Source organism: Doryrhamphus excisus, chromosome 4, assembly GCF_030265055.1.
Source record: "Doryrhamphus excisus isolate RoL2022-K1 chromosome 4, RoL_Dexc_1.0, whole genome shotgun sequence".
Classification (NCBI taxonomy): domain Eukaryota; kingdom Metazoa; phylum Chordata; class Actinopteri; order Syngnathiformes; family Syngnathidae; genus Doryrhamphus; species Doryrhamphus excisus.
In genome coordinates this window covers 19,295,751-19,317,058 of record NC_080469.1, presented here as the reverse complement: position 1 = coordinate 19,317,058, position 21,308 = coordinate 19,295,751, and the positions used below count along the sequence as shown (strand labels likewise).

Genomic DNA, 21,308 nt, shown 5'->3' with positions numbered 1-21,308 from the left:
AGTCATTGCCAAGACGTATGGATGCAGTCCTCCAAGCTCATGGAAGCCATACACAATATTAATTCTTTTTTCCAAGGTACAATGACTTTATGTTCTGATGTTATTGTAGCATATTTGTGTATTCAACATTAAGTATATGTATTATTTCTACATTTTTTTGTATGCGACAAGACTTTTGTCCAAGCAAAATCTGACCTTTATGTCCTAATTAAATGATAAAACTCAATGAATGGTACAAAACTTTATTTTGATATAAAAAGCATAATCTAGAGGGCTTTGCCTTTCATATAAGTCATTTCTGATTCCAATTGAGCAACTACAAGTCAAGTTATTATTTGTTGTTCCTACAACTTGGATAAGCGACAAGACTTTTGTCAGGGACTGTAGACAAACAACCATTCAAACTCACATTTATACCTATGGACAATTTGGAGTGGCCAATTAACCTAGCATGTTTTTGGGAATGTGGGAGGAAACCAGAGTACCTGGAGAAAACCCACGCATGCACGGGGAGAACATGCAAACTCCACACAGAGATGGCCAAGGGTGGAATTGAACCCGGGTCCTTCAAGAGCAAGCACTCAATATTCAGCCTGGACAAATATTTCCTTACATTGTTATTTTCCCCGCAAAACAAAGTCAGCTATTGCTCACTATCATACAAAAAAACAAAACCAAAAGCTAAAAGTAGCCACAGTGAGGAGGAGGGAGGGTTGGGGGATTGCAGTCATCAACACCTAGGCTCTGACAGGCCTTTGAAGCAGCGCTGCCTCTTTGATGGCCCCGGCCTGTGGAGGAATGCCACGCCACACTCCACCCCAACCCCCATCCCAAAAGCCCCCACAGTTGTGGAATGTGGCGCAAGCTGCTGCTACTCTGCCCCCTGGAATGGGATTAGAGGACGGGCTCAAACTGCCCTTCCTTCGCCACCTCCTCCTCCCCTCACTGGACAACATGGAGGCAACATTGTCTTTATAGTTTGGCTTCGTACTAGTTTATAGAATGTTGGAATACATTTCTTTGAATACAAGAATACAACTGCGTGCCTCAGCTTCCAGCGATGGGACACTAAGACGCGTGACGACAAATACTTGTCATACAATGACAATTGCTTCAGGCCGCTGAGGTCCCTCTGTACGCCCCCCCCTAATGTGATCAAACAGGGCGGGAGGTGTTGCGTAGCCTCTCGCCTCAGATGCTACGCTCCAAGCCAGAAAATTGCCAATTGGTCTGCCCCCCCCCCCCCCCAATCACATGAATGCTTCCAGCAAGTTATTTCCACTGGATGACCCTTTCCTGACGCAACCCAGGAATCCAACCCGTGTGTGCCACTACACCACCAACTTTGTTTATATAGAACAGTGACTTTTCCAGACACCATCAATATTTTCATCATCCTCTGTGTGCCTACTCAAGTGGTGGGTGTATCCGCCCGTCCACGATTTGGATCTGACAGGGAGCACCATCCAGCCCAAGCAACTCTGCCCCCCCTCCCGCCCGCCCTCTCCCCTCCAGGCCAGGTGTTCAGTGAGGCCAGCCAGCATTAGCGCTGGTTTCAGCTTTCACATGCTCCTGCTTCATTATTTTCTAACTGGGGCTCCAAAGCACACTGCAGGAAGTGTTCACCTACACAGCTTCCGGGTTGGAGTCCGAGGTCATGAAGTAGAGGGGTGGGGTGGAAGAAGACCTGGAGTGCGACATGTGGAAAGTTTTAAAACTCTGCAGCAATCTGCACTCTGTAGCACTCTGTAGCTCTTTTTACGCAAACACACGCAAAAAACAAGAGGATCAAGTGTTGATTTATCTTGTGCAAACTTATAGTAGAATTCAAGTTGTGACATGGTCCATCCGCCCCCACCCCGTCTTTCTTTGCCTGTGAATGGCTGACTGATCACCTTTCAAGTCAACCTGGGGGGACAGCAGGAAAGCTCCTTTGAGTAGCTCCAGCCCCTCCGAGGAGCCAATGATCTTCTAGAGGAAATGACAATGTGAGAAATAATCTGGGGTCTTTTTTCCAGGAGTCATGCCAGATACCTTGAGTTGCTAGAACCGCACAGGACAAGATGTCTTCCGGGTTCAGATTTCAAAAAGGTACACGTTTCAGTGACAAGAACGGCAGCACCGGAAGCCAAGCAGGTTCTCCACACTGAGACTCAAGCTTGCAGCATTCGCAAATAAGGAACGAGAAGACCAAAAATACTGGCTTGTGAAGGATTAAGACTATGCTGGAGAAGAATTTGGACAAGAGGGGTAGTGTGGGCCATGGTAAAAAGGGTTAGGATGAAGACAAACAAAAAGAAGAGGTGCAGTACGAGCTAAGGTAGAACCAGGTATTTGGTTGGACTGAAAGCAAATAAGGAAGATGAAGACCACCAGGGATAAGAATGACTTTAGTACAGGGGTGCTCATTAAGTCGATCGCGAGCTACCGGTCGATCGCGGAGGTGGTACTGGTCGATCGCTGGTCGATCGCGGAGGTGGTACTGGTCGATCGCTGGTCGATCGCGGCGTGACATTAAAAAAATATCATCCTAGCATCAATGCCGTCACTTGACTGATATACAGGGCAGCCATTCAGATGACAACAGAATGTTGCCCTTCGGGCGACCAATCAAATCAAACAACGTCTCTAAGTGCAGCAAAACTTAGGCTGACATCGTATCATCCATCCCCGTTACTTGATTGACATACAGGACAACCAATCAGATGACAACTGAATTTTGACCTTTAGGTCACCGCTCATGCGTAAACAACGATGCAAAGTGCTAAGCTAGTCGGCGAATTGCGAGATTTTAAAGCCCTCGCTAAAGTTTATGGTCACTAAAATGAGTGAAGGAGCTGGACCAAGTAAAAAGGCAAAAACTGGACCAAGTAAAAAGGCAAAAAACATATCACTTCCATACGGATATGGAATATTATACGGATATTGTGATACGGATATTATCCATGACTCAAACATTTGGAAGTGTGCTTGAGGCTGGCTATCAGCAGCTACTGTCCGGACTATGCATCCCTGGCTGGTTCAATTCAGTGCAAGTCATCAAAGTAAACTCAGGTAATTACAAAAAATGTTAATAGTTAATTATGTGTGTTTTGCAATATTGGCTCATTTGGTTATGTAAGGTACATCAACATACATTGTACGTACAAATAATCCTCAATACATTTGAAAATAAATAGATGTTTAGCATTTTTGTAGTGGGTAGATCATTTTGACTCGGTCATTTTAAAAGTAGCTCGCATGCTGAAAAAGTGTGAGCACCCCTGCTTTAGTACTTTAGTACAGACCATGTGGGGGTTTTGGAGTGAGGGTTGATGCGTATAAAGGAAAGACTACCAGGACTGATGCTGACCACACTAAAGACTGAGGGTGAAGACAACCTTGGACCACCAAAAAGTAGCAAAGAGGTGCAGTATGGGCCAAGGGAGAACCATATATTTGGGGTTACCTCTGACTGAAAGTGAACAAGGACAAGAGGAATACTACCAGTGAAAAGAATGACCCTGGACTATTTGCACTAAATCAGTGCTAGAGACGGACTGAGGATTTTGGAGTGAGGGTTGATGCAGATACAGGGAAGACTACCAGGACTGATGTTGACCAGACTAAAGACCGAGGGTAAAGACAACATTGGCCCACCAGAAAGTAGCAAAGAGATACAGTATGGGCTAAGGTAGAACCAGATACCAGTGATAAGAATGACCCTGGACTATTTGCACTAAACCCGCAGTAGAGACCAGGTGAGGGATTTGAGATATGAATGAAGGAAAGCGTACCATGACTGATGATGGCCAGAGGATGATGACGGCTTCAGACGAAGCCCACCAAAAAGTAGAGTAGTGATGCAGTTGAGGCCAAGGTAGGACCTGATATTTAGGGATAGGGGGGCTGGGACTGGATGTGGATGAAGACTAAGCCCACCTGGGACTATTTCCACCAAACGCGGAGTAGAGACAAAGGACAAACCCCATTTTGGCTTTTCGGAGTGAGGGTTGATGCAGATAAAGGAAAGACTACCAGGATTGATGTTGGCCAGATTTAGGTCCCCACAAAGTACAGTCAGGGTGGGGCATTTTTGGACTGAAGGTGGAGTGGAGTTACCCAGGGCTATCTGCACCAAACTGCAGTAGATGGGAAGTATGTTCCAAGATATAACCAGATAATGTTTTGGACTAGAGGTGGATGAGGGTGAGGGACCCCAGTTAGGTGAAGGCTACCATGTTGACAAGACCCAAGACATGATGTATAAGACACAGATCAGGATGAGGACCACCTTGTACCATTCACGCCAAACTGGGAGCAGAGGCCACGCTAGAACCAGATATTTGGGGCATTTTTTGGACTGCAGGTGGGTACATTTCATGGTTTCGGCAAGATGCTGATTAAGTATGAGGCCTGTGGTCTTGGAACTGAACTAAACTACTAGCTGACAATGTGCCACCTTTTCATTATGAAAACTGTTCCATGGCTGTGTGGTGAGGGAGCCTCTCCCTATGCTCATTCTGACAAGTGATCAGGTTAGACAAGTCCCTCCATTCACAGCCTCGCCGTAACAGCGATATCCCCAACGAGAGAGAGAGAAAAGGAGAAGAAGAAGAAGAAGAAGGGAGGGAGTGACGGGGGGAAAATCCTATCTGAGAGATTAACTGGCAGCACGCAGCCAGGCCAGTGCTGGTTCACTGGCTCGCTTGGTGCTATCTTACCCGCTAGTCTCTTGTTCTAAAGCAAAGCATGTCTTTGATACCCGACTAGAAGGAATCTGGAGGCGTTACAGGTTTCTTTTGTGCTCTGTGTGTGTGTTTGTGTGTGCGCAGTGAGGCTGGGATTTCTTTTCTCTAAACCCGCCCCTCTTTTTTTCATCCTCTGTTCCCCTTCCCCCCCTACAAACCAAAACAATAAATCAGCGAATTATAAACCTTTTTGTCCTTTGTTTTTTAGTCTAGCGCCACTGCCGTCTAAACTCTTGCTCAAAATTCTTTTCTCTTCAACTTTGGGGATCCAAGTGACCATATTAGGGGTGGTGACTGCTTCAAAGTTGAAACAGGGTGGTGTCCTTGGTGGTGGTGGGGGGTTTGAAGTTTGACTCCCCTGGAGATTTTCTTAAACCCATTACATCAGCTTTTTTCTGCTTCACGGCCTCCAAGTCCAGGGCTTTTGTGAGGGTAAAAAATGACCTAAATTGACATTCAGGGTGGTTAAATTGTGGACGACCATTTTTTGGCACAAGATTGTTTTTTCACAAGAACAACACATTTTTGGACCGATACATCAAACTGCTTTGACTTGTGAGGCGTGGTACACAAGTCCCCTTCTGCACACCTGAGCAAACTTTAAAACAGCTAGCTAACATGAGCGGGAATGTCCAACCACTGAGGTCCCTCTGTACGCCCCCCTAATGTGATCAAACAGCGGTCCATTCCCCAGAGGAGGTCAAAGGAAAAGAAAAAGTGAATGTGAGGCTTTGGTGCTCCGTAGGAAGCCGGCCACCAGCAGCCCAACCGAGCACAAAACAACATCGCTCAAGATCTGGTCCAGTCCCACGGTTAGGGGGGCAGTGGGGGGATGGGGGGTGGGTGGACGAGTGGGGCTCAGGACGGAAAGAGTGCACTGGGCAAACAGCAAGGGGTGAGGGCTCAAAAAGGGGCTTGGTTGCCCGGGTGAGGGGAACCCGCTGCTCCAACAATGTCCACATCAAGCGTCCGGCTGTGGGCCAGGCCTCGTTGAGGTGCGCTCGCTGTGGGCTCGGAGGTCAACGCTGTGGACAAAAGGGGAAAGAAAAAAAGCCCGGGCTGGCAAAGAAGAGATTTAGTTTGGATGAGGTCACACTCCACAGAGGCAGAATAATAACCCAGCAGTCACTTTGCAAAGTGAAAATACTCCATTACTCGTGCTAATTCCGAACTTTCATTTCATCACCGTTCTTGACGACTGAGCGTCCCAGGAAAAGATCAGGTATTCTTAAAACCTAAAGATTATCAACAATGACTCCAGGCTCGACGTTGATGTAGTCTGCATTTTTAAGGACTTGGAGCTGAATCGGCCAAAAATCGCTCATTTGAACATCGACCATTCAGTGAATGTTTTTGGCGACCCAACTTTTAGGATCTGCTCTTGGGGTTTTAGTGAGTTTTTATTGCTGGAGTGTATCCTTTCAGCGATCACCTCAGGGACATGAGGGCCCAGAGTTTGGGTGTGGATCGGTGTCGCCCAGCCATTCAATCCCCACTTCATGGCAAACCCTGTCAGGCCACACCAGCGCCTGCGGACAGGAGCTTTGGACTGTGTACATTCCACCGTGGGGGGTGGAAGGCAGAAGCTCTTCCTTCAAATTCCGTGTCACTGTGCCCCCACGTCACCCGCAGATAAAGGTTTGTTACCACAGGAGCAAAATAACCAGTCGCGTGAAATCACCGCAGTGCGCATACAGTAGCTCCCCATAAAGATTCATGTGTGGGTTTATGAAGTCACTGTGGATCAGCCTGGGCCGGAGGGCAAGTCCCACCACCAGGATTCTTCTGAACATTTGTTTAGGAGCAGGCCGAGTGCAGAGCCGCGCACAAACGCTGTATTGTTCCCTCTGTTCTCGCTGGCCACCCTGCCAGAGGTCTGAGCTGACTGGGCTGAAGAGAATGAGGCTAACTGTGGACCTGAGGGTCTGGGAATAAGCGGACCCCAGAGACAAACGCCCCCGAGGAGTTAAACATCAAACCACCCAAGCACTTCCTGCCCGGTGTGCTACAAAAGATAACGGCCAACCTCTGTAGATCAGATCATTTCACAGTCGAAAGTGCTGTTGACAAGGCTCCTGGACCCACTACCAAATTGTACCAGTAAAAGTCCTTCCCACAACCTTGCCTTTATAAAGGCATCCAGCCACAGAGCTCATGACCTGAATGTCTTAAACCCATGAGGATCTGCGTTATTAGATTCTATTCGAGACAAGGAACCGCTTAGCGTTGATTCTGACCTCCGGGAGCATTTGGCTCACTTCTAAACATCGATGGATCATTCACCTGGCTGGTGCCAAAACAACCCGTTAGCGGCCATTGTTCCCCGAGAAGGGTCATTCATGGGCAACACCGACCACCGCAACAACACTCTGTGGCAGCCAGCCCCAGGCAGCACCCCCCAACCAACAGCAAGTTCAGGCTTTGCTACACATCTTACAATGCAGCCTGCGACTCTGCCAATTGCAATCAGCTGCAGACATGGGAGCTGAAAGTGTTCAAATGTAACCGTAATGTTAGCACTGTCTCATACATCGCTATGCTAGTGTCGCTAATGTTCGTGTCTTCCTGTACCACTCCTTAGTTACGTTGTTGTCCGTGACATTTGGCGGTGGTCCCCAACCTTTTGGACCCACTGACTGCCACTCGTTCCCGCCTTCACCACACTCCACCAGCCCCCGCCGCCATCCAGCTCAGTGCGTGGGTGTGGGAGAAAGTTATATGGTGCGTTCAAAGACCACTGAACAAAGTGGGCCGGCTCACCGCTCGCAACAAACAACAAACATGCAAATACTGCAGGGTTTCCAGTTGTATATTATTTTTTCAATAAAATAGATTGATAAAATTGATATTGTCTTTTGTTTCTTTCGGCTTTTTCCTGATTACGGAGTCGCCACAGCGGCTCTTTTTGATCCGCTACATCACCTCCTTGGAAAATGTACATCTTGCCTCAGCTTAATTTTGTTAATAACTCCAAAAAACATGGAAAAGACCACGGCTAGCTTTGGTCATTAAGCGCTCCCGGGAAGCACTGCTAGCATGCGAGCGAGTGACTCACACAACCCAATGAGCAGTTTATTAACACTCTCCTGTTTCTTCGCCAGGTACAGGAGGTTTTAGGAAGGGACAAAGCTAAAACAGAGCCTCCTTTGTCAGGAAAAACCAAGGCCGGCAACCAGCATCCCACCTCCAGCCCGAGAGGCCTGTCATCGCCACCACAGAGGCCTCTATTCATCCTCCAGCAGACAAAGACAAAAAGTACACAGCAGCCATGCGAGGCATTCCAAGAATCCAAAGTTATCAAAGAGCGATATCATTTGAGGCTTTTGCACGCCCGGGCTTTGTCCTTCAGGCCGTTTCCTCTCCGCTCCGATACCTCCATGCTGAGACGCTGCGGCAAAGTGAACATGCATGAGGAATGAACTGGCCTGCATGATGCTTGATGTTACAATGCATGTTTAAGTGTGCAAGGGGGGCATTGCAGCGGGACAACCACATGGGTGGCATGTGTTTTCCTTTTTCAACAACATCCTACCTCGCAGCTGTGAAGAGTCTGCTCAGGCCCGTTAACATGAAGGCTAAACGAACGCATCATCAATTCAAAGAAAGTCAAGTTGGACCCAACTTAGAGTAGTCTGTGTGAAGCTGTGGGTGTAATTAATGCAACTGACCACAGAGAATGAGTCTATTGTCTATTGTCTGCACGAGTGCTGCCGTCACTGAAGCATCGTCTTAACATAGCCGCTCACTAAACACACTTTCATTGTCAATAACAACCAAAGCGCCAATATTTAACAGTTAGGCATGGTGGTCTGAGGCTGCACGAGTGCTGCCATCACACATTACTGCCATATAATTATCATACGGCAGTGATGTGATTACTGAGGGTAGCTTGGTGTAAATAAATCCCCCACAGAGGAGGGGTAACCTGAATTTCTACATGTAAGCTGACATTATGAAGCCAAGTTGTCAATAGCAACTTTCTTAAAAATATGTGGTGGTCGTACCGTCATGACATGAGGCTGCACGAGTGCTGCTGGCACTGGTGGAGCTGCGGTTCATTGAGGGGTAACTTGAATTCCAACACGTTACATCATGGCGCAGAGCATCATGACCCTTCATTTAACTTCTTGAGTTTACAGAGGCACAACAGCATGCAGCATATCATGCATCATCTTCCTGATGTCCTAGCTGCTCTCCAAACATACTTTGTTCCTCAATCTTGCCTACCTAAATGACCAATAGTGACAAAACTGGCGATATTTTAAAAAAATGTGCTTTGTCTACAGTCAGTCGAGGTGGCAAGAATTTTGCAATCTGGGGATGCTACCATCACCAGGGGAGCTGTGGTTCATTGAGGGCATACTCAAACACATTTCCTCAATATTGCTGACTTCAATTGTCAATAGCGACTTTTCAAAACAAATTTGTCTAGACTACAGTCAGCCATGGTGACCTGGAGCTGCACGAGTGCTGCAATCACTGGTGGAATTCCAACATGTACTGTGAGATTATGAAGCAGTGTTGTCAATAGCAACAAAACTGGTGACTTTTTCTCCCGTCAAGCACGGTGGTCGCACCATCACAGTTTGGGGCTGCACGAGTGCTACCGGCGAAGGGGAGTAAGGACACACTGTTGACCATGAGGTGTTCTTGCTAATTAGATAACGTCTGGCTGTTGGCTCACCTTCAGTGGACATGAAATCTACACTGCTATCTATACAAGCTGCACACTGACTACTACGGGCATAATTCCAGTTTCCTTGTCTAGTATTGTCCCCTTTTTTTCCTAGTAACCCTGAAAACCTTCTTGTGGCCTTCCTCCCGGCGTGAATGTAAATAAATGGGAGCTGTTGACGTGGGCTCAGAGTGGAGGGGACAGGTGCCGCCACCCACCGCCCCTCTCGGGACGTATGCATCCCATAGCGGTGTCCCCTTTCAAGATGGACGCCAAACCAGTTGGTCCTGTTGGTGCGCCCCCCACCACCCCCTCACAGAGCTTCTTCTTTCATCTTAACAAACAAAAAGCGATGCCAGGAATGAGTGTAATCAAAAATACATCTAAATAGGATCTATTAGCCAAGCCTTTGGACGCCGTCCCTCCCGCTGGCCGAGAGTCAAAGCAAAGTGTCCCGCTAATCCAGCAGTTGTCTGCCCAGCCTGAAAGTCACCTTTGAGTCGGCCACTCGTGTCAGGAATCCACGGGCTCTTTGCATACCGGATATCCTCTCGTTAAAGAGGACCCTCTAAGCCGAGACGGGGGTGTGGCATGTGTTGGCTGGCTGGACGGGACGGGACGGATGGGGGGTGGGACGAAGGGGAGAAGACAACAGGAGAGACAAATCCAGAGCCCAAAGTGTCATCATGCATCTTGACATTCAATAAAGGTTAAGGGTTTGGGGGGTGGGGGTAATCATAGAGCAGTCTGTCCTGGCTGCTAAGCACAACATGGCCACGCCCACAAGAATGTGTCATTTGTGTAATTACAGATCAAATACTTACACAATATAGTGGAATACATATAAAGGCAGCATGCTAAATGCGACAAAATGTGTAAACAAGCCAAAACTGCTCTGGCCGAGCCAGAGGTGTCCAGAGTGTGGCACCTGTTTTTGACACATTCTAAAAAATAATTCAACAGGTTTTATTTAAAAAAGGCAAAAATATGGAAGAATCTGAAGTAATTTTATGAGAAAGAAACAAAATAACAAAGAAAGTTGTCGTTTTTTGCAAACAGTTGTAATGTTAGGAAAATATAGTCAAAATATTATGGGAATAAAGTCATATTCTAACAAAAAAAATAGTCTATTTTAATGAAAGTGAATATTAGGAAACAATCCTTTTAGAAAAATTTGGTTGGAAAAATGTATAATATTATTGGATTCAAGTAAAAATATAATGGAAATAAAATCATAAAAAAGAAAGAGAAAACCAACCAAGATTATTTAAGAAAGAAAGTCATATAACGAGAAAAATTTGAAATAGTTGTCAAAATCAAGTCAAAATATTAGGCAGGAAAAGGAAACAGTTTGAGGAGAATGAGCTGGCCATATCATGAGGTTTAATAAGGTCATCTTAGCACAGCCTTGAAATATTACAGAAATCACACGTTAAAGACAAATTATTCATTATAATGGTTAATTTTTCTTGAAATATATAAAGCTTCTTCGCATATCTGGCAAATATCAAAGTGACAAAGTTGCATTCTTTCATTTTTCACTACGTGGCCCTCGCTGGGAAAATTTGGACACCCCCGCTAGGCTTGGCGAAGCGGCCTTCAAACTTTCCAAAGAACAAAAGGAGCATTTCTAAAAATGCCCTCACTTTTACTGGGAGCTATATTTGAGCATTATCTCCAGTGTTTAATCTGCGACGTGCAAATGAAAGATTCCTTCTTGCTCGTTTGATCTTTTGTACGCGAGCGAGAGGCGCTTCAAAGCGGCCGAGGCGGCCGCAATCCAAATGTCACATTCCTGGCTGTGTTTACTTCCAGATGCTTGCGGGATGCGTGTCACCCTCGGGGTGACAATTTGGCCGTGTCACATGCCTGTGAGATGCAGATGGAAACACAGCAAAGGGCTGTCTTGGCCCGTCTTTTTCCGTCCATCCTTTCCCGTATTCGCTCATCCACGCAGGCTTTTCCCTCCGCGCTAAATTAGCATCCTTCCAACAAACAAGCTGAGAGCTACTTTCTGGACTGCTGAAAAATGCAGCTTTGCAGGTGAAGGAGACGTTTCGGATAATGACGTATTTGTTTCCACACGCTAATGATAATTTTTTGCTTAATAAATTAGCAAACAGCTAGCTCGGTAACAAAACAACACCACAAGCCTTCAGGCAAAGACTGATGATTAAAACAGCGTACTGCATTTGGCAAACCAAAAGCTGACCTGGGAACCATTTTTGGTCTCAAACGCTCAGCTAAGGTTTCCAAAGTGCGGCCTGAGGGCCATTTGGGGCACTGTGTAGGCTTCGCTACACATCTTAAAATGCAACCTGTCGCTATGCTAACCATTCGTGAGTCAGCTCCAAACACGTTTTTCTTGCTAACCTAATATCGTGCGTCTGTCAGCTAGTGTAGCCGTCTATCAAAAACATTTTTTCCCTCCCAAATTCCATTTATTTTTTACCTTTTATGTTTATTTTAGTTGCCTTTTGTGTCAGTGAGTAAAAGGTCTGTCCATTAAATTACATTTATTGATGAAACTCAGTTAGCGTCCGCCCTGGTTAGCATGTTTTTTGGGCTAACAAGGAACATTTTTGCCCCAATTTTGCCTCGATCTCTGGTTAGCGTACAATATGACGCACATCTTTACGTGTTATTAATAAACTTTGTTAGTCCATACGTGTTCTTAATTTTTTTTAATCAGAAAACTTCCTTCCTTGTTAGCATCTCATCAGCCAGCAAACAGAAATGGCAACCGGAACCGGAAGTTACGTAACGTTGACTCTCAAACAGACTAAGACAATTGTAAATGCAATAAATGAAAAACGAAGGAGCTAAAGGACGTGTCTGGGCTACAATGGCGCTTCGAGGAAAAACATTCCGTGCTCATTAGCATAAACGAGACAGACACCCAACACGACATGTTCCACTGTCCCAATATCGGCACCCGGGGTAGATTTTGGACAGCACCCATCCAATAAACTAAATGCGAGCTAAATGTGACAATCAGCCGTCTTCTGTCTGCGGCCACGGGCCACCAGCGGGCCCGGCGCTCCTGTGACGTACACGCTGCGGCACACAAATGGCTCTTCAGCTCTTTACAAGGCGCCAACAAAGGCTTTGTGCTGCAGACCCCGACTACCCGGCCCGACCTCGCCGTGAACTCTGAATAAATACAAGCGCAGCTGTTTACCGCTTATTTAACGCCGAGGACGGATGGACGCGCAATCACAAAGCAAGGGGCGGGCCCGCGGCTTCAAACAGAGGCCAGCAAATAACCTTTGATAGAGCGAATCGGCGGCGTCATAAGAGCTGTCAATGAGTTATCAGCCGGAACATCGCGGGGGCCTTTTTTCAAAGGCTTTCACACCATTATTGACTTCACACACACACACACACACACACATCTGTGAACTTCTCTAAAGTTGGTTCATTTACTAGAAAATTCATTTGCCACCCAAGCCTGAGTCGGGGAACTCCCCGTTCTCCTGGATCAGCCTGCTAGAACCATTAGAGCCTTCTACGCAGAGAATCAGACGCTGTCGGGCTAGTGTGAGCCAAGCCAAAAATCGGCCATCCGTCAAAGGACAAATAATGTGGCTGCTTCGTTACGGCCGAGCTACTGCTGTGCTATGCGCTCTGAAATGCTGGCCCTTTTTCCACTGGAAGTTCAAAGGGAGATGCATTTATTTACCTGTGCACTTCACACAGAATGCACATTGACAACTTTGGCATAGGCACCAAAGTGCGGCTGTGGTCTTTAAAGCAGGTTTACTTCTCCTATTTCTGCCAAATTTCGGGTTTAACTGCTGTGTGAAAGGGTCTTCTTCTGTGACATTGCTTGTGTAACACAAATTCCGTAAGCTAGCACCGTCTCGCCTCTACTACTACCTTCTCTGCTGTATAGGCTTTCACACAGGCACTGCCCCGAAGAAGTCAGGAAATTGGTAAAATGCTGTGTGAAAGGGTTTACCGTGGCACATTAATGCCATAACACACATCCCCACACGCCATCCCGCCTCTGGTATTACCACCAAAGCCGGAAAAGTGGTGGATTTCCTTCTTGAAGTAGAAGGAAATTGCTGCCTTTTAACTGCTATGTGAAAGGGTCAACGGAGACACATTACTCCCATCAGACAAATTCCAGATGCCGAGGATTACGCCGAGGAATATGCTTTTGCACAGGCATCGTCCCACTGTGACACATCACTCGCGTAACACTGCATCCCGCTAAAGCCGGAAAAGTGGCAGGTGGACTTCCTTTCTCAAGTTCGGGCAAATGGCCTTTTCACTGCTGTGTGAAAGGGTCTTCTGTGACACATTATTGCGTAATATAAATTCCAGATGCAGAGTAATACGCTTGAGGATACCCTTTTACACAGGCACTGTCCCGCCTCTGATGCAGCTCTGATATCTGGATATCAGGATATTGGCGGGGGGACTTCCTTTCCACATTTCTGCAAAAAGCTGCTTTTTAACTGCGGTGTAAAAGGTTCTACTGGGACGTCATGTAACACAAATTCCACACACGCCATCCTGTCTCTGGTGCTTCCTTCAAAGCCGGAAACATGGCGGGTGGATTGCCTTCGTCAAGTTCAGCAAATTGCCGTCTTTTAGCGGCTGTGTGAAAGGGTCTACCATGACACATGACTGGCATAACACAGAGTAACCCGGCTTTTGCTCTACGTAGAGCAGAATCTTGAGTGACAAGCTGCCACAGGCGCGGCCCCGCCTTTGGTACGCCTCTCCCTTTAACTTTCTTTCTGCTAAATGCCGGCTTTGAGGATCTGTGTGAGAGAGAGTCCAGACACGAGACACATGACTCCTGTCACTGGCAAAAATGCTTTTTGTAACTGCGAGATACGCTGTCACACCATCGCGTCCAAACGTGTTTCCCTCCACATTTACCTGGCATTACATCATCACAGAGCTGCTTTTTCGCCTTTGCAGGGACGTGTATCACGATCGGCATTACTGCGAGAGGACTTTGAAGAGTTTGGCACCGCCCTCCCTCCCCTCTATCCCCCCTCCCCTCCGCCCTACGGCACCGTCTTTGATGTCAGCGCGTGGAGCAGCGCCGAGCATCATGGCCTCCCGGGCCTCCGCCCCGCCTGATCCTATCTGCTCAGGCGGCACATTCATGTGGTTCACACCCGCAGCACGCCTCCCGCCGGCTATTCGACAGCCCCCGCAGCCCCGCAGGCCCCGCCCCGGTTCAGGGTTCAGGGGTTGGTAGGTCCACACCGGGGGTGTCCAGACTTTTCCCAGCGAGGGCCAATAGGAAACGAAAGCAAGTGGAGATGCTGAGACGGGACGTAATAATCTTTGTAAATTTAGATTCCGATAATATTTTCACTTTATGACCATAATATGATAATATCCTTTTACAAAATGTATTTTCTTTGTTTGTCACAATATTACGACTTTTCTAAAAAATCATCTACTTTTTCCTGTTGTATATCCACTCTATGCAACTTAAATGACGGAAATTTGTGAAAATAATAATAAAATGCCTCCCCCCGATCCCTGGCACTCCCTGCAGTTGAGCAATTAGCAATACACGTGATTATTATGCCTACGCTTACTTAGTTCATGTTTTTTATGACGAATATCGGTAGTAGCAATCATCAGTTGTACTTTTTGTATTTGTGTAGGAAACAACGGCCGCCAACAGAAAGCCTCCCATCCGTCCCCCGTGACCCGGAAAGATGACGCTATGCATCAGTAACAAACAAAAAACTAGGGCGTACTTTCAGCAAAAGAAATTGGCGGGGTACGGGACACTCATGGACGCTTTTGCCGCAGGCAGACACCCGGCTTGTTCCCTTCAGACCGAGCTGACACCATCCATAAAGACCCAGAAGCCCCCGGAAGCCCCTCAAGGAGGGCGTGTCCCCGTGTGGCACCACTGTAAGATGACCTTTGCCACCATTGTGTGGGGATCCACGCAAGGAAACAAAAGGCGGAGAAAGAATAATGGCACCCCCCCCATGAATATGATGAATTAAGCGTGCACATGAGCAGAGCAACGAGGCCTCGGAAATGATAAGGAAAGCAATTCCGCGCTGAACAATAGGACAAAAAGCTGCCTTTTTTTCTTTGACTTGGGATGATTCTTATGCAACGATGTACACAAAAGAAAGACCTTTGAACCTGATGTTCTTGAACTTGAGTAAGCAGCCCACATGGGCGATAAGACGCGGCATGAAAGCAATAAGCCTGCGCCGCTACCTCGCCAGTCCATCGGGCCAAAAAGAAAAACAATGGAGGCGGCTGGCGCTGTGGCCCTCAGCTGTTAGTCAGCACATTCCTGGCAGACAACAAAGCATGGCTCTGCTTGGACAGACCGCCGGGAGCTTTGTCATCTCCTAACCCTCCACCCCATCCCGCCTTTTCTTTAAGCCCCACCCCGCATGGAAACGTGGCCAGCCATCACCGGTGAAGTGGACGTCGGACGTGCGGCGGTCAAGTGTCTGCTGGTTCCAACATGAGCTCCAAACACCGCTTCAAACGTCATGCTGAGGAACCGCCTCCCACCCCCAAGTTACGTCACATGTGCACGCCCAAAAGCCAGGCTTCACTACACATCTTAAAACAAAGCCCGGAGCTCAGAAGTCAGCTCAACGTCGCCTTTTCACATAAAATATCTACCATATCATCCACACAAGTATTTGCTAGTTGTAGTATTTGGTTCCATCTGCAAGCACTTGGTTCGTGGCGATGACAAGCAGGCTTCTCTACACAATGCCATAGGTGTTTCCTATGTTTCCATATGAAGTCATACAAAAACAGGCTTTGCTACACAGCTTTAAAAATACAATTAATGCTAATTATATGAGTGTAACTGTAGCGCACAAAGCTACTATGCTCCTCTTGCTAACGTTGTGTACCTAGAAAGTCGTACAAAAAAGCAGGCTTCGCTAATCATCTTTAAAAAATATATTGACTAGGCTAACAGCTAGCCGGATGCCGCTTAATATGTGAATGTAATGTTATCGCTGTGGCGCCCAAAGCTAGCATGTGTTGCTAATGTTGATGTGAGACACGCTATGTTGGACAAGCCTTTGGCCTCAAAGGGCTTCAAAGAAAACAGTCATCAAAAAAATAAGAGCTTCGTTCAAACGAGCTCAGACTGACAGGAGATCGATAGCGGGTCAGGCAGGGGCGAGTCCCAGTTCATTTCACGTAGACCAGCTACCATAGCCACCGGGGCCGCCAGTACCGACATGTGCACCTGTTTCATGTGGAAGAGCGGGAATGGGAAGCTCGGAGAGAGGGCGGGGAGAGGCGGCTTCTATTAACTTTCTTGTATTAACTTGTCTCCTGCCTGAGCGTTTAATGTCTTTCTACCCGCTGGCAATACGAAGAGCGAGGGGGGGGGCATCCATTTTAAAGCCAACGCAGCCAAAAGTCTGCTTGAACGATTCAACGGTTAACTTCTTTTTACACTTGTATGACAGTCGAGGATGCTAACATGCTACCTGTACTGTGCAGAAGCGGGATTTGCGGGGGGAAACCAGCAATAACGCTAACTAACTTCCTGCCATTTGGGGGTTCAGCTTCAAATGACTTTGGCCCGGACATGAAAATCAAAGAGGGTGGCGACTCGGAGACGATCACACTTTCAAAAAAAATACAGCTGTGACCGCCAAACCGATAAATGGCGAGCAGCACTTTTACGTTTTTTTGACATTCAAAAAGGAGGCTCGCGGTGCTGCTGCTGCTGCTGCTGCTGCTGCTTTGGGAGTAGTCAGCTCCCTGGCACCTCCCGTCTGGGACCAGCCCCATTCTGGCCTCTCGGGCTTTCCAGCGTGCGGTGAAGAAGGAGCGCTTGCATGCCTTCAACCACCAGAGCCCTCATTATAGTCTAAATGCGGCGCGACACAAGTCGTGCCAGCTCCAAGGTAGCAGCTCCGCCGTCTTCCTCAACTCAGCAAAAGTCATGTGACTTTGGAGGCTTTTTCTCCTTGACTCTGTCGCCTACTGCTTGCTCATGCTGGCTGTCTTTGATGCATGGGACACGTGGTCTATGTGCAAATTGTCTTCCGATAACCTTAGCTGGAATACAACTACCAACTGTGGCTGTTGGCAACCTCCTGATGTAGGTATTTTAATCATCTTTGTCAACCTCTACATGCACTTTAAAATAAAACTATTGTTTGTGATAGTAATAGCACCTATTACAACACTGGCTCTGTTGCTACTCTGTTGTGCCACTTTCTCATGCACCCCAAATCATTATTAAAAAGGTAACTTGGGCCTCTCTCTAATTGACGCGTCCTCTTTAAAAGCTTCAGGCTTTACAGGTCAAAGCAAGAGAGTGCACCAACCACTCTCTACAACCTCGGCGACGTCATCGGGCTGATTTGCTAGCGTCATGGCGACACTTAACGGGCTTAATGCAATCCAAACTTGCAAGGTTGTTTTTTTTGATGCAGGACCGCCGCCGTGATTAAGCTCCCAGGGTTCCTGGATCAGCCATCCCCGTGTCCGACGACCTCCAGGGACGGCCCACGTGCACGCGCAGCACCGTCCACAGAGGTCAGGACGGACAACTGCAACAAGGAAGCCAAGTATTTTTGCTAGAGCCACACAATAGCTGTCACAGCACCGCAGCATCTTCCGTGTCGCTCCACGAGCGTTCGACTCCATAGCAAGTCATGATTATACTCCTCAGGTCGTATGGCTGCCGCTCGTCTGCAGATTCATAAATCTTCAGGGAGAAAACGTCAAGACGGAGCGCCGCGCTGGACACCCCCCCGCTCATTACAGTGAGACAAAACACGGGCCGCCTCGAAGTGGTCACCGGCTATGCTAGCAAAAGAAAGCAAACCTAAATAGACGTGGTTTTCCGATGTAAAGCTGACGTCCGCCGCTTGTGTGCGGTCTGCAAGTGGCGCCAAATGGTCATCACCGCGCATAAACAAGGGCCTTGTTGGCTGCAGTGGCTCTTTGATCCGCGCACGTCACTCGCTCTTTCTTGAGGACAAGAATGCACTTTGTGGATGGAGACACAATGCAGCTTTATGGAGCACAGCGGGCGTCAGCAGCTCACTATCCACACGCACAAACAGCACATATGCCTATGCACAAACAGTACACGTCGACGTGCACAAACGACACACGTCGACGTGCACAAACGACACACGTCGACGTGCACAAGCGACACACGTCCACGTGCACAAGCGACACACGTCGACGTGCACAAGCAACACACGTCCACATGCACAAGCGACACACGTCCACATGCGCAAACAACAATACTGTGTAGGCTGGACGACGCAGTCACTACTCTGACTCTCTCAGCTGCACACATGTAAATGTGTAAATATGGTACATTAGAAGTACATAAAATATGATGTAAATATGGTACATTTGTTTACAGGATGATGTATGGTTAGAAGTGGATAGACTGCTAAATATGAGGTACATGTGCTACATGACAGGTACCTTAATTATGATGTAAATGTGGTACATTGGAGGTACATGATGGTGTAAACATGGTCCATTGGAGGTACATGATGATGTAAACATGGTACCTTACAGGTGTACAGATCATTTCTAAATATGTAGCTGCAACCCCAGACCCTTGGTTTACCTCGGAGGACCTCCCAGTGAGTAAACCAACAAAATATACCACAACACCAGCAACACAGAAGAAGACTAAAGCCGCTTCCCCGCTGCACGGTACCTACTCTACTCGCCAGGGTAACTACCCATAGTACTTTTTAACAGAAGTACACTCACGCCAATGCTAACTAACTATGGACATACACTCCAGCACAACACCCAACAGCGTGTGCCCTCCTCTCAGATGACAAGTCAGAAAACTCCAAAGGATTTTGGTCTTGATCCTCCCAGCTACCAGCCTCAAATCAAACACTAAGAAGGTCAGGAAGTTGCAACATCAAAAGCCACAGTGGCCAAGATGATGAAGCAACCATCATAAAAACTACAAATTAGCACTTGGAATGGGGGGGTTCTCTTTGTAGTTGTACACACACATACACACACGCGCGCGCGCGCGCGCGCACACACACACACACACACTCCATCAGACAAGAAGTAACTTTGAAAGCAGCCTACATGGCGGAAGTAGCCCCCCCAACACACACACACTGGGTCAGTCCACAAAGTTGGCAACTTTGCAAGCAAGTGTGTACCGATAACGCGCGCACACTTTTTCCGTGAATGAGCGCAGCATTGCGCCCCACGAGCAAACCAGAAGTTGCAAGTTGGAAGTTAAAAGTTGCAGCAAAGCAAAGCAGCGTGTTGCCCCGTCAATGAATTCCACAGGATAGGAGCCATCTTGTGACCGCATTGGGCCGCAAAGTCTTACCATCCTCACTCACGCGCCCACACACACAACTCCTGTCAAAGTTTTCAAGACAAAAAAAGCGGGGCGGGGGGAAAAGGGGACACTTGACACATACTTGGACGATCTCCCCCTCGGCGCTGATGGTGGCTCCGGCTTTGGAGAAGCGTCCCTGCAAGCCCGTCGTGTACGTGGTGTAATCCCCGCTTGGACTGGACTCGAACAGAACCACCTCCACAAAGGCCGTATCCTTGCCCAGCGCGGCGCCCAGGAGAGACGCGGCCACCACGGCCAGCAGGGGCAGAACGGCGCCGCCGCCGGGGTCCCGATCCGAGCCGCCCCGCGGTACCACCATCATCATCATCCTTACGATCGGCGTCGTCGTCATCATCTCCTCGCCGGCAGGATCTGCGGCGCCGATCGGAACATAATTTCGAACCCGAGTTCGAACAGTTCGCGTTCGAGGTCCGACCGATTGCGCCGAAAAAAGGAGCAAAAATGTGCGCAAAGGCGAGCAGCGAGTGCGCCGTGGAGGAGCGTGTTTATTTCACCAGTGGAGTCTTGTCAATGACACTGCACCCCCCCCCCCCACCACCCCGCAACCCCTCCCTCCTCCACCCCTTTTTCTTTCTCACCCCTCCCTCTCCTTCTCTACAAAGCGCGGCTGCTTTGATCTCCAAACACGTGATTTTTAGCTTTTTCTCTTCTTCTCCCACTGCAAAAGGCACCGCCCAGAAATCTTGGTGACCACGCCCTCGTTCACGCTCAAGTGAGTGGGTTAAGGAGGCACTCGTGGGGGGAGGCGCCGCTATCTTCAAACTTTGAAGTTTTTAAAAAAATGTTAAAAACTACAAACAATAGGAATAATCATAACTTCATATCTAATCTTATAGATGTCGCTCTGGTGGGAGAATATTCTCGTCTTAGTGCAACTCTGACTTTTACCGTACCGTTCCACCTTAAAACAAACTTCAGGATACGAACAGGGCTAATTTTCAATCACATTACTATAGTGTGGGGGAAAGTGGCCACAAGAGGGCAATGTTTCACACCCTTTTATGCCCCAAAGTATTTTATAGCAGCGGTTATCTGGGCTCCAAACCGTCAAAAGAAATTAAGAGCCAATTTGAAACCTAGAAAGAAAAGCAAGCAGTGCTATTCTGTTGGCTATCAGTGGGCTTTATGAGGAGTTGGACTATTTCCGGAAAAAAAGACGTGACAAAGAACCTTTAAAAACCGTTCTTCAATTCAATTTCATTTTCTTCTTTAATAATCTCCATAAATGTTCTGTCATTATATTTTTTATTTCATCCCCATAATATTATAAAAATATTCCCAACCTAATATCCAATGACAAGTTTATTTGGTTTTGTTTGTCATTACTTTTTTATAAATTCTTGACTACTTTAATTTTATGCGACCAAAATGATATTTTCCTCATTGCTTTTCCTCATTGCATGATTTCATAATATTATGAGTTTATTCTCATAAAATGTATTTTTTCCCCATGAGAGTAAAACAATTCTTGTAAAAATACAGCTGCTTTGTCCATTACTGCTATTATTTTCCAAATGTTTCAACTTTCTTCTTAAATAATCCT

At 47.3% G+C, this 21,308-nt stretch overlaps 1 protein-coding gene across 3 annotated transcripts in view; it reads right to left on the bottom strand.

Moving 5' to 3' along the window:
• Positions 1–20,289, bottom strand: part of znrf3 (zinc and ring finger 3) — a 57,458-nt gene extending 37,169 nt beyond the window's left edge. For all 3 annotated transcript variants that reach the window (XM_058069797.1, XM_058069798.1, XM_058069796.1), the window contains exon 1: positions 19,827–20,289. In XM_058069797.1, coding sequence (XP_057925780.1) covers positions 19,827–20,099 — 273 coding nt within the window. In that variant the 5' untranslated portion in view covers positions 20,100–20,289. The remainder of the gene's footprint in view (positions 1–19,826) is intronic.
• Between the last annotated feature and the right edge of the window lie 1,019 nt (positions 20,290–21,308).